Source organism: Physella acuta, unplaced genomic scaffold (genome assembly GCF_028476545.2).
Source record: "Physella acuta isolate Inbredline_101_S28 unplaced genomic scaffold, ASM2847654v3 ptg000579l, whole genome shotgun sequence".
NCBI classification, from domain to species: domain Eukaryota; kingdom Metazoa; phylum Mollusca; class Gastropoda; family Physidae; genus Physella; species Physella acuta.
Window position 1 is genome coordinate 1,127,437 of NW_026732098.1, and position 21,108 is coordinate 1,148,544.

The following is a 21,108-nucleotide window of genomic DNA, read 5'->3' on the forward strand; positions in this document are numbered from 1 at the left end:
TCACTACCTCACTACCCCACTACCTCACTACCCCATTACCTCATCACCGCATTACCTCACCACCCCAATACCTTACTACCCCTCTACCCCTCTACCTCACTACATCACCACCCCATTACCTCACTACCTCACCACCCTACTACCCCACTACCTCACTACTTCATCACCCCACTAACTCACCAACCTACCACCCCACTACCTCACTACCCCAATAACTCACTACCTCACCACCCCATCACACTACCTCACCACCTCACTACCTCACTACCTCACCACACTACTAACTCACCAACCTACCACCACACTACCTCACTACACCAATACCTCACAACCGCACCACCCCATTACCTCACTACCTCACCACCCCACTACCCCACTACCCCACTACCTCACTAACTCACCACCCCACTAACTCACCAACCTACCACCCCACTACCCCACTACCTCACTACGTCACCAACCAACTACCTCACCGTCCCACTAACGCACAACCCCACTACCTCACTACCTCACCACCCAATTACCTCACTACCTCAACATCCCACTACCCCACTACCTCACTACCTCACCACCTCACAAACTCATCAGCCTACCACCCCACTACCTCACTACCCCACTACCTCACCACCCCATTACCTTACTACCTCACCACCCCATTACCTCACCACCCCACTACCTCACCACCCCACTACCTCAACACCCCACTAACTCACCAACCTACCACCCCACTACCTCACTACCTCACCACCCCACTACCTCACCACCCCACTACCTCACCATCCCACTACCTCACCACCCCACTACCTCACCACCCCACTACATCACCACCCCACTACATTACCACCCCACTACATCACCACCCCACCACCTCACTACCTCACCACCCCACTACCTCACAACCCCACTACCTCACCACCCCACTACCTCACCACCCCACTACCTCACTACCCCACTACCTCACCACCCCACTACCTCAACACCCCACTAACTCACCAACCTACCACCCCACTACCTCACTACCTCACCACCCCACTACCTCACCACCCCACTACCTCACCATCCCACTACCTCACCACCCCACTACCTCACCACCCCACTACATCACCACCCCACTACATTACCACCCCACTACATCACCACCCCACCACCTCACTACCTCACTACCTCACCACCCCACTACCTCACAACCCCACTACCTCACTACCCCACTACCTCACCACCCCACTACCTCACCGCCCCGCTAACTCACCAACCTACCACCTCACTGCCTCACCACCCCACTACCTCACTACCCCACTACTTCACCGCCCCACTACCTCACCACCACACTACCTCACCGCCCCACTACCTCACCACCACACTACCTCACCACCCCACTAACTCACCACCTCACTACCTCACCACCTCACTACCTCACCTTCCACTACCTCACCTTCCACTACCTCACCACCCCACTACCTCACCACCCCACTACCTCACCACACCACTACCTCACCACACCACTACCTCACTACCCCACTACCTCACCACCTCACTACCCCACTACCTCACTACCCCATTACCTCATCACCTCACCACCTCACTACCTCACCACCCCACCAACTCACTACCTCACCACCCCACTACCTCACCACCCCACTACCTCACCACCCAACTACCTCACCACCCCACTAACTCACTACCTCACCACCCCACTACCTCAATACCCCACTAACTCACCATCCCACTACCTCACCACCCCACTACATCACTACCCCACTACCTCACCACCCCACTACCTCACTACCCCACTACCTCACCACCCCACTACCTCACCACCCCACTAACTCACCACCCCACTAACTCACCACCTCACTAACTCACCACCTCACTACCTCACCACCCCACTACCTCACCACCCCACTAACTCACCACCCCACTACCTCACCACCTCATTATCTCACCACCCCACTACCTCACTACCCCACTACCTCACTACCCCATCACCTCACCACCCCACTTTTTCACCACCCCACTACCTCACCACCCCACTTCCTCACTACCTCACCACCTCACTACATCACCACCCCACTACCTCACCACCCCACTACCTTACCACCCCACTACCGCACCCCGTCATCCGGAGTCTCTCAGAACTAAATGTCCAGTAGCATCAAGCAATGCCAGAACATCGGCCCTCGTGTGGACTGGCACCAGTGGCCTTTAATCACGTTATTTGAAGGTTGCCTCACCTCGATGACATACAACGGTAACCATATTGTCGGTTCTGTAGTTTGTCGGCCTTATGGTATATCGGCGTTATGGTTGGCAGGCATCATGGTATGTACGCCTTGTTTTCAGTAGACCTTATAGTTTGTGTGATAGGTGGATCACATGTTCGCCTTATATACAACACTCTTACATGTGTGTGTAAGTGTGTGTGAGAGAGTGAGAGTGTCTGTGTGAGAGAGAGAGAGCGTACATTGAGATATGTTAAATGATTTCAGATCACTAAGATTTACTTGTTAAAGTACTTACTGTTCTGTTCTTTTAGAATGTCCATGTTTTTTAATTCTGTAAGTTGAATATCTATTTCTATTTGAAGATTACCTTAAAATTGTTTTGAAAATAACATCGTTTATATCGATTTTTTTTTCTAAATGAAATAACTGACTCTATTGCATATAAGTATACACATATTTATGCATAAGTAGGGATATATATATATATATATATATATATATATATATATATATATATATATATATATATATATATATATATATTTGCTTTCTATGCAAATAGATTATAAATAAAAGGGTAAAAAATCGTTTATCATAGTTGCGATTAATATTTTTGCACGAATATAATATATCATTTATATTCAGAATTCGTTAAATAAGTGAGGTGTAAAACGGCGAAAACGGTCATAATATCATAAATATTCAACACAATTAACATAATTAACGTATTCTGTCTGAACGAGAAATTAAAAATAAGTTTTGAAAAAACCCAATAATAAACATTTCTCTGATTTCACCGTAGACAGTTTTCTAAAAAGTCTAGATGAGATAACTCACGCTCGATTTATTTTAATGTTGCTGCTTACATTTTTGAGTCTCGAGTGATTCCGCTTTTTCTTTGTATTTCTGCAGTTCATCGATTAAAAACGCTGTTCAAAGTAATGGTAAAAAGATGTTACAGTACACAGACACACAGACGCACAAAAAAACAACAGATATACATATTTTCGTAGTTGTATATATATATGTATATATATATATATATATATATATATATATATATATATATATATATATATATATATATAATGTATATAATGTATATTTGTACATGTACGCATCTAATGATAATTACATTAACCTAGGTATCAATAATGAAGTGGTGTCCGCGTGGTCGGGTCGGTAGAGCTATAGGCTGCTAAATACGATTGGCATCAATATCCCTCTCTCTCCGTGTGTGCACTCTGTCTTGATCTTTCTCAATCTAATTTTTTGTTTTCATGTAACTTAATTTAATTACAGGTTTTAAGCCGTACTAAATAGACGCTTTTGTTCGCTTTATTGCAAAACCATTTCGGGGAATCAGGCTTTTAAATAGGTCACCAGCTTCTTGTTTTTTGTACTTGCCAGCTAGTATTTTTCAAACCAAATGCCAATTGTTTTGTTAAATAGGTTTGAGAAATTTGAAATGTTACTGCCGCTATTGTTATTTTATGTAAAATCCTAAACAATCCGAATGATATACCACACGTTGTAGGCTAGCTTTAAAAAACTGACTTTTTTAAAAGATGCGTACGGTTAAATATAATTTTTTTCGATTCCGTAAAAAGTTGTCCAAAATGCAATTACATTATTAATAAAATATTAATATTCTAGGCCTACAAGTAAGTTATTTGATTCTATTATCAGTCAAACAAATTATAATTTATGCATCTGGGTATTTTAAAGTATTGAAGACATGTCTACAAACAAACAACCGCCAAGTTTGTTTTTTTGACAACGGGATCATTTTTAAATTAATTAATTTAGTTCGCTAATGAAACTGTCCATGGCTAATGAGACTAATTATGTATTGCTGGCTGGTTAAAAATATTTTTTTACCAAACAATTAACGAGGTCAGCTCAAACAACATTACACACACACACCCACCCATATATATATATATATATATATATATATATATATATATATATATATATATATATATATATATATATATATATATATATATATATATATATATATATATCAACATCGCGCAAAATATATAACACAACAACTCACGCCAAATTAAAGAGCTAACGAGTAAATTAAAAGAAGTTCTAGGAGAGTTTTCTTGACTTACATTTTTCTTTATCCAGCAATTCTGCTCTATCTTTGTATCTCTTTAATTCATCACTCAAAAACACTGGTGAAAGTCATTGTTAATAAAATCAAGACACACGTACAGACACTTTCACAGACACACAGTCACAGACACACAGTCACAAACACACAGACAGACACACACACACAGTCACACCACTTTCCCTCACATTCTCTGAAGATTCTATTTTTTATATATCTATATGTCCTGGTTAACGTCTGTAGAACAGTAACCGTTTGACAGCGTCCGTCAGTACATCGACCTTGTGTCGTGGCCAGTGAATCAACACGATTTGATACGCTACTATACCGCTTATATCTGAAGAAATCAACCAAACTTATATATGAAGAAATCTACCAAATTTATATCTCAAGAAATCTACCAAATTTATATATAACGAAATCTACCAAACTTATATCTGAAGAAATCTACCAAATTTATATTTAACGAAATCTACCAAACTTATATCTGAAGAAATCTACCAAATTTATATATAACGAAATCGACCAAACTTATATCTGAAGAAATCTACCAAATTTATATATAACGAAATCTACCAAACTTATATCTGAAGAAATCTACCAAATTTATATATAACGAAATCGACCAAACTTATATAATTATGAAGAAATCTACCAAACTTATATCTGAAGAAATCTACCAAATCTATATCTGAAGAAATCTACCAAACTTATATCTGAAGATATCTACCAAACTTATATCTGAAGAAATCTACCAAACGTATATCTGAAGAAATCTACCAAACGCCCAATAGAAATCTAAATCTATAATAGGCCACGGTCGCACTTCTCTCTCTCTCTCTCTCTGTCCGCAAAATATTTTCGCCGGACATCACATCAGAATCTACAGCGATATATCGAGAACTTTTTACGGACTTTAGTTGAAAATAATATGTTAGATGTTTTAAATGTATAACCACAATTTTATTTAAAGAAGAAAAATATAAAATAAAGGCGTATTCAACTGTAGAAAAACAATTTTATTTATGCAACCGGAAAAGAATTTATAGATGTGAAAAAGAACGCATAAAACTGTGACGTCACTAATGTTTATACATTAACTAATGACGTCATCTGCCGTGTTTAAAATAAAAAGAAATTAACTATTTCATTCAAATTTGATTTAGATCTACGTACACTATGAAATGTATACAATACAATTTTTCCTCATTCAAATTTGATTTAGATCTACGTACACTATGAAATGTATACAATACAATTTTTCCGGCCTAAGCTCATAAAATTTATGTTATTTAATTGGATTCTAGATCTAGAGGTTCTAGATCTAGACTAGATCTAAATCTACGCAATAACTAGACGTAGACGCTAAGATCTAGATTTAGACTCTAACTTCTCTAGAATCTATTCCAAGACTTAATTATTTTATAAAAAAATCTTTGTTTGGAACTGGCTAATTTGGGATAAAAGAAATCAATTTGAAAGAATAGGCATATATAGGGGGGGGGTTATGGTCAGTGTTTCTTCCAGACTTTTTTCTCCCGGGGGGGGGGGCACTTGAAATTTTCGGGGGGGGGGGGGGGGGGGCGGTAGACTTTCTTCGGGGGGTCGGACACTGTTAAAAGTATATATTTTCTATATAAATTATATAAATTTCGTTCGGGGGGGGGGGCGGTAAAAATTTTTCGGGGGGGGGGGGGGGGGGAGGGGCTTTGAATCTATTCAAACAATACATTTCTATACTAAAGTATTTCAGGCCTTAATTACTTTATTGAAATCTTTGTTTATCTATGCAATTTGCTAATCTCTATAATATATAAAGCAAAGTTGTCGGGTGTCCGATAGGGCACTTTCCGGCGCCGCAGGCGCTTCAAATTTAGCAGGATCTTGCCTTGGGGCGACAGAACACGGGGGCCGGTTGGCCGAAAAGTCTACGATGAGGGGGTCAAAACTGACCTCAACTGACCGGCGCCTTATATGGGCCAATTAATTAAGCATTCAAATCCTCAATGTTTTCGAAAGCCTAAGCGAAGCTGGGCAGCATGCCTGGTTAATTTTAAACAGCCTGCGCAAATGGATGCAAACAATATCGGTCCATTTCAAAAATAAAAATGAATTTCCCAAATATACTTGAGATTTATATTTCCTAAGTGTAGGATCAATAGATACAAATTCTTGAAATAATATAAGGATGAAATACATATTACACACAGATTACACACAGATTACACACAGATTACACAATACATTATATTCTTACAGTTTCTGTGAAACAAGTGATTCAACTGTTTTTCGTGGCTAGTCAATTTTGTGTTTTCCTTCAATCTTTCTTCTGAAATATTAGACCATGTTATGTGAAAGATATTCCCTAGAACTCTTTAGACAATTCAAATATTTATCTTTAAAAAAAATCATTAACTTAATGCACGTGATACAAGCAGTAGCGAGAATAATTGCCGTGAAGGGAAAGTTAGAACCACCCCCCCCCCCCACCCCCCAACCAGGCACCATTGTGTTATGATAAATTAAAGCTACATTTGATGGTGTTTTCAGTTTCTTGAAATGTTGCACTTCATCGTTGGTGCATGAGTTGGCACGTCATATTGGTCAGTAGTTAGGTTTGGTGCATGAGTTATGACGTCATATTGGTCAGTAATTAGGTTTGGTGCATGAGTTGTGACGTCATATTGGTCAGTAGTTAGGTTTGGTGCATGAGTTATGACGTCATATTGGCCAGTAGTTAGGTTTGGTGCAGGAAGGTGAAGCAACAACCACCCCCAGTTGGCTACAGGAATGGCTTTCTTCGGTGCTAGAGATGGGGGGGGGGGGGGAAGGTGTGGTCAGCACTATGTCCAGCCATCTTTACTTTCCCTAACATGAGCACCCATCATAGCTGGGGGGAAGGTGTGGTCAGCACTATGTCCAGCCATCTTTACTTTCCCTAACATGAGCACCGATCACAGCTGGTTGGACTAAGGGGAGTTCTACTGACACTAACCGGGATTCGAACTCGAGACTTAACTTCCAAGAAAGTAAAACAATCCCCTCTATACATACAGCTACACATTTCATCGATAAAAGAAACGACCTGCTATGTTAGTCTGATGATCTAGTTCTTTTCTCAAGTGTAAAATCTCTTCAAGTTGTCGGGCTGAAGTCAAATATGGGTTTTATTACAATTAGTATATATGTACACACACATACACATACATACACATACACGTACATATATATTTACTTTTTTCACATGTTTATATAAGGTAATCTTACTTACTTTATTTCACATATTCATATAAGATAATCTTACTTACTTTATTTCACATGTTCATATAAGATAATCTTACTTACTAATTTCACTTGTCTTTTTCGTGATTTCATCAGATTTATTTTGAATTAATTCCGAGAGTTTAACTGGAGTGAATGTTTTGAATTAAGAAACACACACACACACGCACACACACATATATAAAGATATATGCGTGTCTGTGTATGTGTTTTTATATTTATTTATTTATATAAACATATACAATTCATGCACTACATCGATAAGTGTTGAATATATTTCTCACCAACTGATTCTCGTGTTAGCTGTCAATAACATTATAAGAAAATGTCACGGTAACATTTAAAAGCAGATGTATGTAAAATAGATATATGTAAAATAGATGTATGTAGAATAGATGTATGTAGAATAGATGTATGTAAATAGATGGTTTTTAATACTTATCTCGCTATAATAAGATTATTTTTAAGAATTTAAAGATGCTACATTCACCTCCTATAAATAAAACATATTTAACAGGCAGTGGCGGAACTAGAAAAAAAAGGGCCACCCCCCAAAAATTTTTGTTAGGCCCCGCCACCCCCATATATATAAATATATAGGCCTATAAATGTATATATATATATATATATATATATATATATATATATATATATATATATATATATATATATATATATATATATATATATATATATATATATATATATACAAACACAAAATACGAACATAGGATACTCATTGCTGGCCTGTTCGGGTTTTGAAAAGAAAGTTGTTTTTTTTCAATTTAAACAAATAACAAAATCATGTCATATGTGTAGGCCTACGTATATTAGTGTGTTTTGTGAAAATAAGTTTTATTTTATCTCTGCTATAGATCCTTTAAAGCAGGGGCTCCCAACCTTTTTTACTCTAGAGCACATTCTAAAATATCGGTAGGGTGGCGGGCACCACCTATTTCAAATCGACAAACTCCTTCTATAACTTGTCATTTTCCCATAATTTATTTTCTTATTTTCTTGTAGTCATAATGTATTAATAAATAATAAACAAAAATGTTTCAAAATAATAAAATTATTTGGCATTTTTTCAAATTGCATACACACAGAGAAATATATTTACAAAACGTAAATATTGCAGTTGCTCGCCGCTAGACAAGTTGGGACAAGTATCGAACATATTTAATAAACCTAGGCATTCAAAAAAAAAAAATGTAAGAAATGAATAAAAATAAATCATATTTTAAAATTATGTTTATGCAAAAAATTCTGTCTCTGTCGAATAGTGAGAGGCGGGCACAAACAAATCGTTCAGCGGACGCCCGCGGGCACAGGGTTGGGAACCCCTGCTTCAATGATCTGGTAGGCCTAAAGATTATAAAACATAAAAGCTTTGTAGAAGTACTGGTGTCTCGTGTTATGATTAGTTTTATGGGTTTTTTTGTATTTTTATTATTAATTTTAAATACATTTCCTTTTTATACAATGTCATTCTTTAGTAAATATTTATATAAACAAAAATAATTAAGAGAAGTAATTGCTTTTTAATTTGTTTAGTACAAATCTGTTAAAAAGAGCCTATGAGCACCCCTATTTGACTATTTAAAAAAGGGAAATAAGTCATGTTTGCTTATCTTTGCTAAGTTTAATTGTAGGTGAAAAAGGACTCGGCTTTCACTGTGGTTTTAAAAAAGGGAAAAGAATATACAAGAGCGTGGGTTGGTGTCTATAGAATAAAGATAATCCAACCGCAGCTACGGTAATCGTTTTACAAAACAAACATCAAGTCAAAAATGCAAGAAAATTTTTTTTTTTTAAACTATTAAAAAAAAATTACTATGGTCGGCTGTGGCCCCCTAAATGGCGTGCCCACCCCCCCCCCCCCCACATTGCGGGGTCTGGTGGCACTGTAGTTCCGCCCCTGGTACCAGGTGACATTTAATTTTTTAAAATATCCAAACCAAATATTGTTAAATCACTTAACTGATAATTTATTTTTTATTAACCTTTTAACTGCACTAAGTGCGTTAAACAATAAATTTATTCTTCAAATGGCCGTTAGATTTAACTCTGTGAAATGAAGATCCGTGGTGTTAATGTTTGGTGTTAGTTGCGTTATGTCTCGTTAGTTAATGCCCTTTGTATTATGTTTATATATCCTGCTTATGTCCCTTGAGTGTACTGATGCAGGAACTAACCCTAGTGCCAGTGGTGCCCACTAGTAGTTCATCAGGATAGGCTTTCAGAAAGGAGACTTATTCATTAGTACAAATTCTTACATGAATAAAAACTCTGACATAAAAAAAAAACTCTTTCATAAATGCTAAATTCTTACATGAATAAAAACTCTTACATAAATAAAAACTCTTTCATAAATACAAATTCTTACATGAATAAAAACTCTTACATAAATAAAAATTCTCTCATAAATAAAAATTCTTACATAAATAAAAATTGTGACATAAATAAAATTCTTACATAAATAAAAATTCCGACATAAAAAAAAATTTTGACATAAATAAAAATTCTTACATCAAAAAAAATTCTTACATTTTTCAGATTCGAGCCTGGAGATGGTTTGTTTCAAACGATTGATTTCGTCAATGAGGTTCACTTGCAAATAGAGGATTGAAAGGTTATGGTTAATAATAGGTACAATTAAACATCTACTGCAAGAACTATCTCATTAATAATTAAAATTGAAGAGCTTTCATGCTTTCGTAACTCAGACATTCAGTAGTGACGTCACATTGTTGTGAAAATTAAACCAAGCAGTCATTATTTTCTCTAGCATGACTTGTTAACAAATTAAAATAATTTATATTAGAAGTATGGTATTTTTTCAAATAAACGTATAAAATTAAACCTTTTTAAAAATTTATTATCTAAAATATGTTGAAACTTATTTATCACAAAAAATAATATTTTTGGACTGAATTACTTATAGCACTAATGCTCTCAATTAGAAGAAACAGTACCATTGTTGGATGTATCCTTTAACTGGACAGTCTGCTTTAGTTTTCTGTTTTCTTCTTTCATGCTGGCTAAACATATATATATATATATATATATATATATATATATATATATATATATATATATATATATATATATATATATATATAGTGAGTGTGAGGTGTATGTATGTGTTTGGTATACTTATCGTATATAGTTGTTTTTTTTTAAATACATAACTTTTTTCAAAAGAAGCCTTAAACCAACTACAACGTTATACAATACACTCAGCATATGTTACCATTTTGTTTTTCCAATATCAATAGTTTTGCCTTCAACTGCATCAATTCTTCTTGCAGTAATTCTGTTAGATGAAACAATAAATATTTTAGATTCTACTCATATTTATTAATTAATAAATATTTACAAAATATATTCTATAAATAGGACAATAAATTGTGAATTTAAAATTTATATTACCGTAGTTTCCAAAAATGTATATTACCGTAGTTTCCAAAAATTTATATTACCGTAATTTCCAAAAATGTATATTACCGTAGTTTCCAAAAATGTATATTACCGTAGTTTCCAAAAAATTATATTACCGTAATTTCCAAAATTTATATTACCGTAGTTTCCAAAAAATTATATTACCGTAATTTCCAAAAATGTATATTACCGTAGTTTCCAAAAATGTATATTACCGTAGTTTCCAAAAATGTATATTACCGTAGTTTCCAAAAAATTATATTACCGTAGTTTCCAGAGAATGTCCTGTTTATGTCCAGAATTTTTTCATTTAAAGATTTGTTTTTTTCTGCTATTTTTACTAAAAAAATAAAATAAAAACTTACAAATACTCAATCTTTTTTATACATACATACACACTACTATGCATATACAACTATTATACATACAATAAGACTCGTACAAATTAAATGTTTACGCATAGACATTCTTGTATATATATATATATATATATATATATATATATATATATATATATATATATATGTGTGTGTGTGTGTGTGTGTGTTTGTGTGTTTGTGTGTTTGTGTGTCTGTGTGTGTTTTCATCCTCTAGAAATTACCTCTGTCTCTATTCCTTTGACTCAACTCATATTTTAGATTTTCAATTGTTAAGGTCAAACTTACTGAAATAAAAAATAAAAACTGTCTACATATTTTATTCAAAAGAAAAAGTAAAAGCGTGTGGAAAAGAAAGTCATTTCATTCGTTTCTAAACATTAAAAGAAATTGAATTAAAAAACCCAACAAAACAGATACAACAGCAAAAGAAATAGACAAAGAAATATTTAAAAATTAAAAAAATAAATCTAATTAGTTCCGGCTTTACTCCGGAAGTGATACGTACTTTACTTCCGGTCTCCTGAAAGCTGATAACTTAAGAAACATTACAGCTCGGTAGACAACACTTTTAATATACGTATTGGGGATCCCAGAAAAAGGCGCAATCAGAAACTGCGCTAATACAAAATAATTATACTAATACACTTTTTAATTTTGTCATAATTTGAGGAAATCTGATTTATTAAGTTACAATGTACATTTTTGTTAATTTCTATCAATGCCCTTCGCAGTTTTTCGTTGCACATCTTTCCAGTCACCACGTACTAGATTGTATTTCGGAGTTTCTTTATAAGTATACATTCTTACAGTTGGATAACTACAAATTTTCCGATATCATTAAATGGTATTTTACCTTAATTCCTGTTACTAAAATACAGATGACATTTGTAGTGTTTTGATCAACGAAAATTTATAAGTTCTTATTTTTTTTATTCTGATACATTTTGAGGCATTCCCGGTGACCTGAAGTACTTCTTTACGGTATATCCGGTTTCTTAAAAATATGCTTTCTACCGAACTGATTTATTTCAAACTTTGCAGTTGTCCTGCTTGTCCTACATGTCCTACTTGTCCTGTGGTCACTTGTCCACTCCGGTGATATATTATGTCATATGTGAAAAGCTTCTGGCCGATTGTCAGGTGCCTTACTGACGCGACGTATTCTTAACATGCTACTTCTTAGTTCTTAATTTTTGTGTTGGAAGGGATTCCCTCCAACACAATTAAGTATACGCGTCAATTGGCTCTGCGCCAATTAAACAGTTAACTGTGCTAATAGCTTCCTTTTCTTTTTGGATTACTTTAGTATCTATTGGATACCTTTACTAATATTTAGGAAGAGACCCACGCTTTTCTTTATAGTTATTTAAATAGTAGTGTATAATTTATTTTCTACTTTTTAGTGCATTATTAAATAAAAGCTTGTTATTAAAACGTTTTTTTTTGTGCATTTTTTTTATTTCTTTCATGGCCTTTGTCCAACCAAGAACAAACTACAAGGCAGCAGTTGTTTGATTTTGGAGTTGTCTCTCCTAGAAGAGTGGCTGTCCCCAGTTGTCGAGCCTCATCTACCCGAGGGTTCTAACTTGAGACGTTTCTTAACATGCTGGTATAGGCAGATTTTAACAATTACAGTAATGACTTTTGATGTGACTTTGACTTATGATGTGACTGTCTTATGATGTGACTTTGACTTATAATGTGACTTTGTCTTATGATGTGACTTTGACTTATAATGTGACTTTGTCTTATGATGTGACTTTGACTTATAATGTGACTTTGTCTTATGATGTGACTGACTTATAATGTGACTTTGACTTACCCGCCGTGTCCAATTTCTTTTTTAGCTCACAGATCTCTTCCATTAACTTGACCACTACAAACGTTTAGGGATTATAAAAATACTTTATTAGGCTAAATACAAAGTTTACGGACAAGTTAGAAAGCCATTCACACACACAGACACACAGACACACACACACGCACGCACGCACGCACGCACACACACACACATAAATATAAATTACACACACAAACACACACATATATATATATATATATATATATATATATATATATATATATATATATATATATATATATATATATATGCACACAAATACTTTGTATGTATTGATAGATATTAATAAAATTCTTACCATCGGGATCCAGTTTAAATCTGGCCAGAATTTTCAAATGTTTTTTGCTGTCCTCACACGCTTGATACTTGCCTTCCAGCCAAGCTGAAGGTTAATTTACAAGGTCAAGTTCACTCCAGGTTAAGGTCAATTACCAGAAATTGCCGCGTTTTATTACGTATCATTAACTTAAAACATGCATGAACACCTTACCGATGTGTCGTCGCAATTGAGCAATGATTTCTTTCAGATGGACAATTTCCTTTTGAAGATTGCCTTAAAAAAGGAAATGTTTTTAAAAAAAATATATATCGAGGTTTTTTTTCGTTAAATTTAGAAAAAAATTAATTATCCTACTGTAAGAGTTAGAAATTGTAGTATTGCTATTATTATTTGTTATAATCAGCATCATTTCTATGATTATTATTACACCTATTATTATTATTATTATTATTATTATTATTATTATTATTATTATTTTATATTATTATTAATACTTTTCATGTTATTATTATTTATATAATAGTTTTAGGGCTATTTTTTGACGACACTTCACTTATATGATAACATATAAAATCTAAGTTCCGCTTTGGTTTCCGACACAAATATGAACTTTAAACCGATTGGCATTGTGTGTTTGTTTGTGTGTGTGTGCGTGTGTGTGTGTGTATGTGTGTAGCACTTAGCTTAAAATGTATGGCTTGGATGCATAAAGATACATTTAGGTGCAGGTAATTGCTACTTATTCTCTCAGGCCACACTCTCCCACACTCTACCACACTCTACCACACTCTACCACACTCTACCACACTCTACCCATCTACCACACTCTACCACACTCTACCACACTCTACCACACTCTACCACACTCTACCCATCTACCACACTCTACCACACTCTACCACACTCTACCCATCTACCACACTCTACCACACTCTACCCATCTACCACACTCTACCACACTCTACCACACTCTATCACACTCTACCCATCTACCACACTCTACCACACTCTACCCATCTACCACACTCTCCCACACTCTCCCACACTCTCCCACACTCTACCACACACTAAAACACTCTATCACACTCTACCACACTACCACCAGTCTACCACACTCTACCACACTCTACCAAACTCTACCACACTCTACCCATCTACCACACTCTACCACACTCTACCACACTCTACCACACTCTACCACACTCTACCACACTACCACCAGTCTACCACACTCTACCACACTCTACCAAACTCTACCACACTCTACCCATCTACCACACTCTACCACACTCTACCACACTCTACCCACACTCTACCACACTCTACCAAACTCTAACACACTCTACCACACTCTACCACACCCTCCCACACTCTACCACACTCTACCACACTCTACCACACTTTACCACACCCTACCACATTCTACCACACTTTACCACACTCTACCACACTCTACCACACTCTACCACACTCTACCTCACTCTACCACACTCTACCAAACTCTAACACACTCTAACACACTCTACCACACTCTACCACACTCTACCAAACTCTAACACACTCTAACACACTCTACCACACTCTACCACACTCTACCAATCTACCACACTCTCCCACACTCTCCCACACTCTCCCACACTCTACCACACACTAAAACACTCTATCACACTCTACCACACTACCACCAGTCTACCACACTCTACCACACTCTACCCACACTCTACCACACTCTACCAAACTCTACCACACTCTACCCATCTACCACACTCTACCACACTCTACCACACTCTACCCACACTCTACCACACTCTACCCATCTACCACACTCTACCACACTCTACCCATCTACCACACTCTACCACACCCTACCACACTCTACCACACTCTACCAAACTCTACCCATCTACCACACTCTACCACACTCTACCACACTCTACCCATCTACCACACTCTACCACACCCTACCACACTCTACCACACTCTACCAAACTCTACCCATCTACCACACTCTACCACACTCTACCCATCTACCACACTCTACCACACTCTACCACACTCTACCACACTCTACCACACTCTACCACACTCTACCACACTCTACCACACTCTACCACACTCTACCACACTCTACCACACTCTACCACACTCTACCACACTCTATCACACTCTACCCATCTACCACACTCTACCACACTCTACCACACTCTACCACACTCTACCACACTCTACCACACTCTACCACACTCTACCACACTCTACCACACTCTACCACACTCTACCACACTCTACCACACTCTACCACACTCTACCACACTCTACCAAACTCTACCCATCTACCACACTCTACCACACTCTACCACACTCTACCACACTCTACCACACTCTACCACACTCTACCACACTCTACCCATCTACCACACTCTACCACACTCTACCACACTCTACCCATCTACCACACTCTACCACACTCTACCCATCTACCACACTCTACCACACTCTACCACACTCTATCACACTCTACCCATCTACCACACTCTACCACACTCTACCCATCTACCACACTCTCCCACACTCTCCCACACTCTCCCACACTCTACCACACACTAAAACACTCTATCACACTCTACCACACTACCACCAGTCTACCACACTCTACCACACTCTACCAAACTCTACCACACTCTACCCATCTACCACACTCTACCACACTCTACCACACTCTACCACACTCTACCACACTCTACCACACTACCACCAGTCTACCACACTCTACCACACTCTACCAAACTCTACCACACTCTACCCATCTACCACACTCTACCACACTCTACCACACTCTACCCACACTCTACCACACTCTACCAAACTCTAACACACTCTACCACACTCTACCACACCCTCCCACACTCTACCACACTCTACCACACTCTACCACACTTTACCACACCCTACCACATTCTACCACACTTTACCACACTCTACCACACTCTACCACACTCTACCACACTCTACCTCACTCTACCACACTCTACCAAACTCTAACACACTCTAACACACTCTACCACACTCTACCACACTCTACCAAACTCTAACACACTCTAACACACTCTACCACACTCTACCACACTCTACCAATCTACCACACTCTCCCACACTCTCCCACACTCTCCCACACTCTACCACACACTAAAACACTCTATCACACTCTACCACACTACCACCAGTCTACCACACTCTACCACACTCTACCCACACTCTACCACACTCTACCAAACTCTACCACACTCTACCCATCTACCACACTCTACCACACTCTACCACACTCTACCCACACTCTACCACACTCTACCCATCTACCACACTCTACCACACTCTACCACACTCTACCATCTACCACACTCTACCACACTCTACCACACTCTACCACATCTACCACACTCTACCACACTCTACCACACTCTACCACACTCTACCACACTCTACCACACTCTACCAAACTCTACCACACTCTACCACACTCTACCACACTCTACCACACTCTACCACACTCTACCACACTCTACCACACTCTACCACACTCTACCACACTCTACCACACTCTACCCACTCTACCACACTCTACCACACTCTACCACACTCTACCACACTCTACCACACTCTACCACACTCTACCACACTCTACCACACTCTACCACACTCTACCACACTCTACCACACTCTACCACACTCTACCACACTCTATCACACTCTACCCACTCTACCACACTCTACCACACTCTACCACACTCTACCACACTCTACCACACTCTACCACACTCTACCACACTCTACCACACTCTACCACACTCTACCACACTCTACCACACTCTACCACACTCTACCACACTCTACCACACTCTACCACACTCTACCACATCTACCACACTCTACCACACTCTACCAAACTCTACCCATCTACCACACTCTACCACACTCTACCACACTCTACCACACTCTACCACACTCTACCACACTCTACCCATCTACCACACTCTACCACACTCTACCACACTCTACCCATCTACCACACTCTACCACACTCTACCACACTCTACCCATCTACCACACTCTACCACACTCTACCACACTCTACCCATCTACCACACTCTACCACACTCTATCACACTCTACCACACTCTACCACACTCTACCACACTCTACCACACTCTATCACACTCTACCACACCCTCCCACACTCTACCACACTCTACCCACACTCTACCACACTCTACCACACTCTACCACACTCTACCACACTCTACCACACTCTACCACACTCTACCAAACTCTACCACACTCTACCCTTCTACCACACTCTACCACACTCTACCACACTCTACCCACACTCTACCACACTCTACCACACTCTACCACACTCTACCACACTCTACCACACTCTAACACACTCTACCACACTCTACCACACTCTACCAGACTCTACCACACTCTACCTATCTACCACACTCTACCCCACTCTACCACACTCTACCACACTCTACCAAACTCTACCGCACTCTACCACACTCTACCACACTCTACCACACTCTACCACACTCTACCACACTCTACCACACTCTACCAAACTCTACCACACTCTACCCATCTACCACACTCTACCACACTCTACCACACTCTACCCATCTACCACACTCTACCACACTCTACCACACTCTACCCATCTACCACACTCTATCACACTCTACCACACTCTACCACACTCTACCAAACTCTACCACACTCTACCCATCTACCACACTCTACCACACTCTACCACACTCTACCCATCTGCCACACTCTACCACACTCTACCACACTCTACCACACTCTACCACACTCTACCACACTCTATCACACTCTACCACACTCTACCCATCTACCACACTCTACCACACTCTACCACACTCTACCCATCTACCACACTCTACCACACTCTACCACACTCTACCCATCTACCACACTCTACCACACTCTACCACACTCTACCCATCTACCACACTCTATCACACTCTACCACACTCTACCACACTCTACCAAACTCTACCACACTCTACCCATCTACCACACGCTACCACACTCTACCACACTCTACCCATCTGCCACACTCTACCACACTCTACCACACTCTACCACACTCTACCACACTCTACCACACTCTATCACACTCTACCACACTCTACCACACTCTACCACACTCTACCCACACTCTACCACACTCTACCACACTCTACCACACTCTACCACACTCTACCACACTTTACCACACTCTACCACATTCTACCACACTTTACCACACTCTACCACACTCTACCACACTCTACCAAACTCTAACACACTCTACCACACTCTACCCACACCCTCCCACACTCTACCACACTCTACCAAACTCTAACACACTCTAACACACTCTACCACACTCTACCACACTCTACCAAACTCTAACACACTCTAACACACTCTATCACACTCTACCACACTCTACCCATCTACCACACTCTCCCACACTCTCCCACACTCTCCCACACTCTACCACACACTAAAACACTCTATCACACTCTACCACACTACCACCAGTCTACCACACTCTACCACACTCTACCCACACTCTACCACACTCTACCAAACTCTACCACACTCTACCCATCTACCACACTCTACCACACTCTACCACACTCTACCCACACTCTACCACACTCTACCCATCTACCACACTCTACCACACTCTACCACACTCTACCACACTCTACCACACTCTACCACACTCTACCACACTCTACCACACTCTACCACACTCTACCAAACTCTACCACACTCTACCACACTCTACCACACTCTACCACACTCTACCACACTCTACCACACTCTACCACACTCTACCACACTCTACCACACTCTACCCATCTACCACACTCTACCACACTCTACCACACTCTACCCATCTACCACACTCTACCACACTCTACCACACTCTACCACACTCTACCACACTCTACCACACTCTACCACACTCTACCACACTCTACCCATCTACCACACTCTACCACAATCTATCACACTCTACCACACTCTACCACACTCTACCACACTCTACCACACTCTACCACACTCTACCACACTCTACCACACTCTACCAAACTCTACCACACTCTACCCATCTACCACACTCTACCACACTCTACCACACTCTACCCATCTACCACACTCTACCACACTCTACCACACTCTACCACACCCTCCCACACTCTACCACACTCTACCACACTCTACTACACTCTACCACACTCTATCACACTCTACCACACCCTCCCACACTCTACCACACTCTACCCACACTCTACCACACTCTACCACACTCTACCACACTCTACCACACTCTACCACACTCTACCACACTCTACCAAACTCTACCACACTCTACCCATCTACCACACTCTACCACACTCTACCACACTCTACCCATCTACCACACTCTACCACACTCTACCACACTCTACCAAACTCTACCACACTCTACCACACTCTACCACACTCTACCACACTCTACCACACTCTACCACACTCTACCCATCTACCACACTCTACCACACTCTACCACACTCTACCCATCTACCACACTCTATCACACTCTACCACACTCTACCACACTCTACCAAACTCTACCACACTCTACCCATCTACCACACTCTACCACACTCTACCACACTCTACCCATCTGCCACACTCTACCACACTCTACCACACTCTACCACACTCTACCACACTCTACCACACTCTATCACACTCTACCACACTCTACCCATCTACCACACTCTACCACACTCTACCACACTCTACCCATCTACCACACTCTACCACACTCTACCACACTCTACCCATCTACCACACTCTACCACACTCTACCACACTCTACCCATCTACCACACTCTATCACACTCTACCACACTCTACCACACTCTACCAAACTCTACCACACTCTACCCATCTACCACACGCTACCACACTCTACCACACTCTACCCATCTGCCACACTCTACCACACTCTACCACACTCTACCACACTCTACCACACTCTACCACACTCTATCACACTCTACCACACTCTACCACACTCTACCACACTCTACCCACACTCTACCACACTCTACCACACTCTACCACACTCTACCACACTCTACCACACTCTACCACACTTTACCACACTCTACCACATTCTACCACACTTTACCACACTCTACCACACTCTACCACACTCTACCAAACTCTAACACACTCTACCACACTCTACCCACACCCTCCCACACTCTACCACACTCTACCAAACTCTAACACACTCTAACACACTCTACCACACTCTACCACACTCTACCAAACTCTAACACACTCTAACACACTCTATCACACTCTACCACACTCTACCCATCTACCACACTCTCCCACACTCTCCCACACTCTCCCACACTCTACCACACACTAAAACA

General features: G+C 39.5%; 1 protein-coding gene across 1 annotated transcript in view; it reads right to left on the reverse strand.

Annotated features, from left to right (window-relative positions):
* Positions 1-21,108, reverse strand: part of LOC131947021 (myosin-11-like) — a 31,806-nt gene that overhangs the window by 6,259 nt on the left and 4,439 nt on the right. Inside the window, exons 4-17 of the mRNA XM_059308104.1 lie at positions 13,805-13,867; positions 13,613-13,696; positions 13,276-13,329; positions 11,675-11,737; positions 11,339-11,413; positions 10,886-10,948; positions 10,608-10,673; positions 10,180-10,242; positions 7,696-7,758; positions 7,436-7,498; positions 6,608-6,679; positions 4,349-4,411; positions 3,089-3,151; positions 2,518-2,589 (exon numbers count right to left, since the gene is read on the reverse strand). Of these exons, the coding sequence (XP_059164087.1) occupies positions 2,518-2,589; positions 3,089-3,151; positions 4,349-4,411; positions 6,608-6,679; positions 7,436-7,498; positions 7,696-7,758; positions 10,180-10,242; positions 10,608-10,673; positions 10,886-10,948; positions 11,339-11,413; positions 11,675-11,737; positions 13,276-13,329; positions 13,613-13,696; positions 13,805-13,867 (927 nt within the window). The remainder of the gene's footprint in view (positions 1-2,517; positions 2,590-3,088; positions 3,152-4,348; positions 4,412-6,607; positions 6,680-7,435; positions 7,499-7,695; positions 7,759-10,179; positions 10,243-10,607; positions 10,674-10,885; positions 10,949-11,338; positions 11,414-11,674; positions 11,738-13,275; positions 13,330-13,612; positions 13,697-13,804; positions 13,868-21,108) is intronic.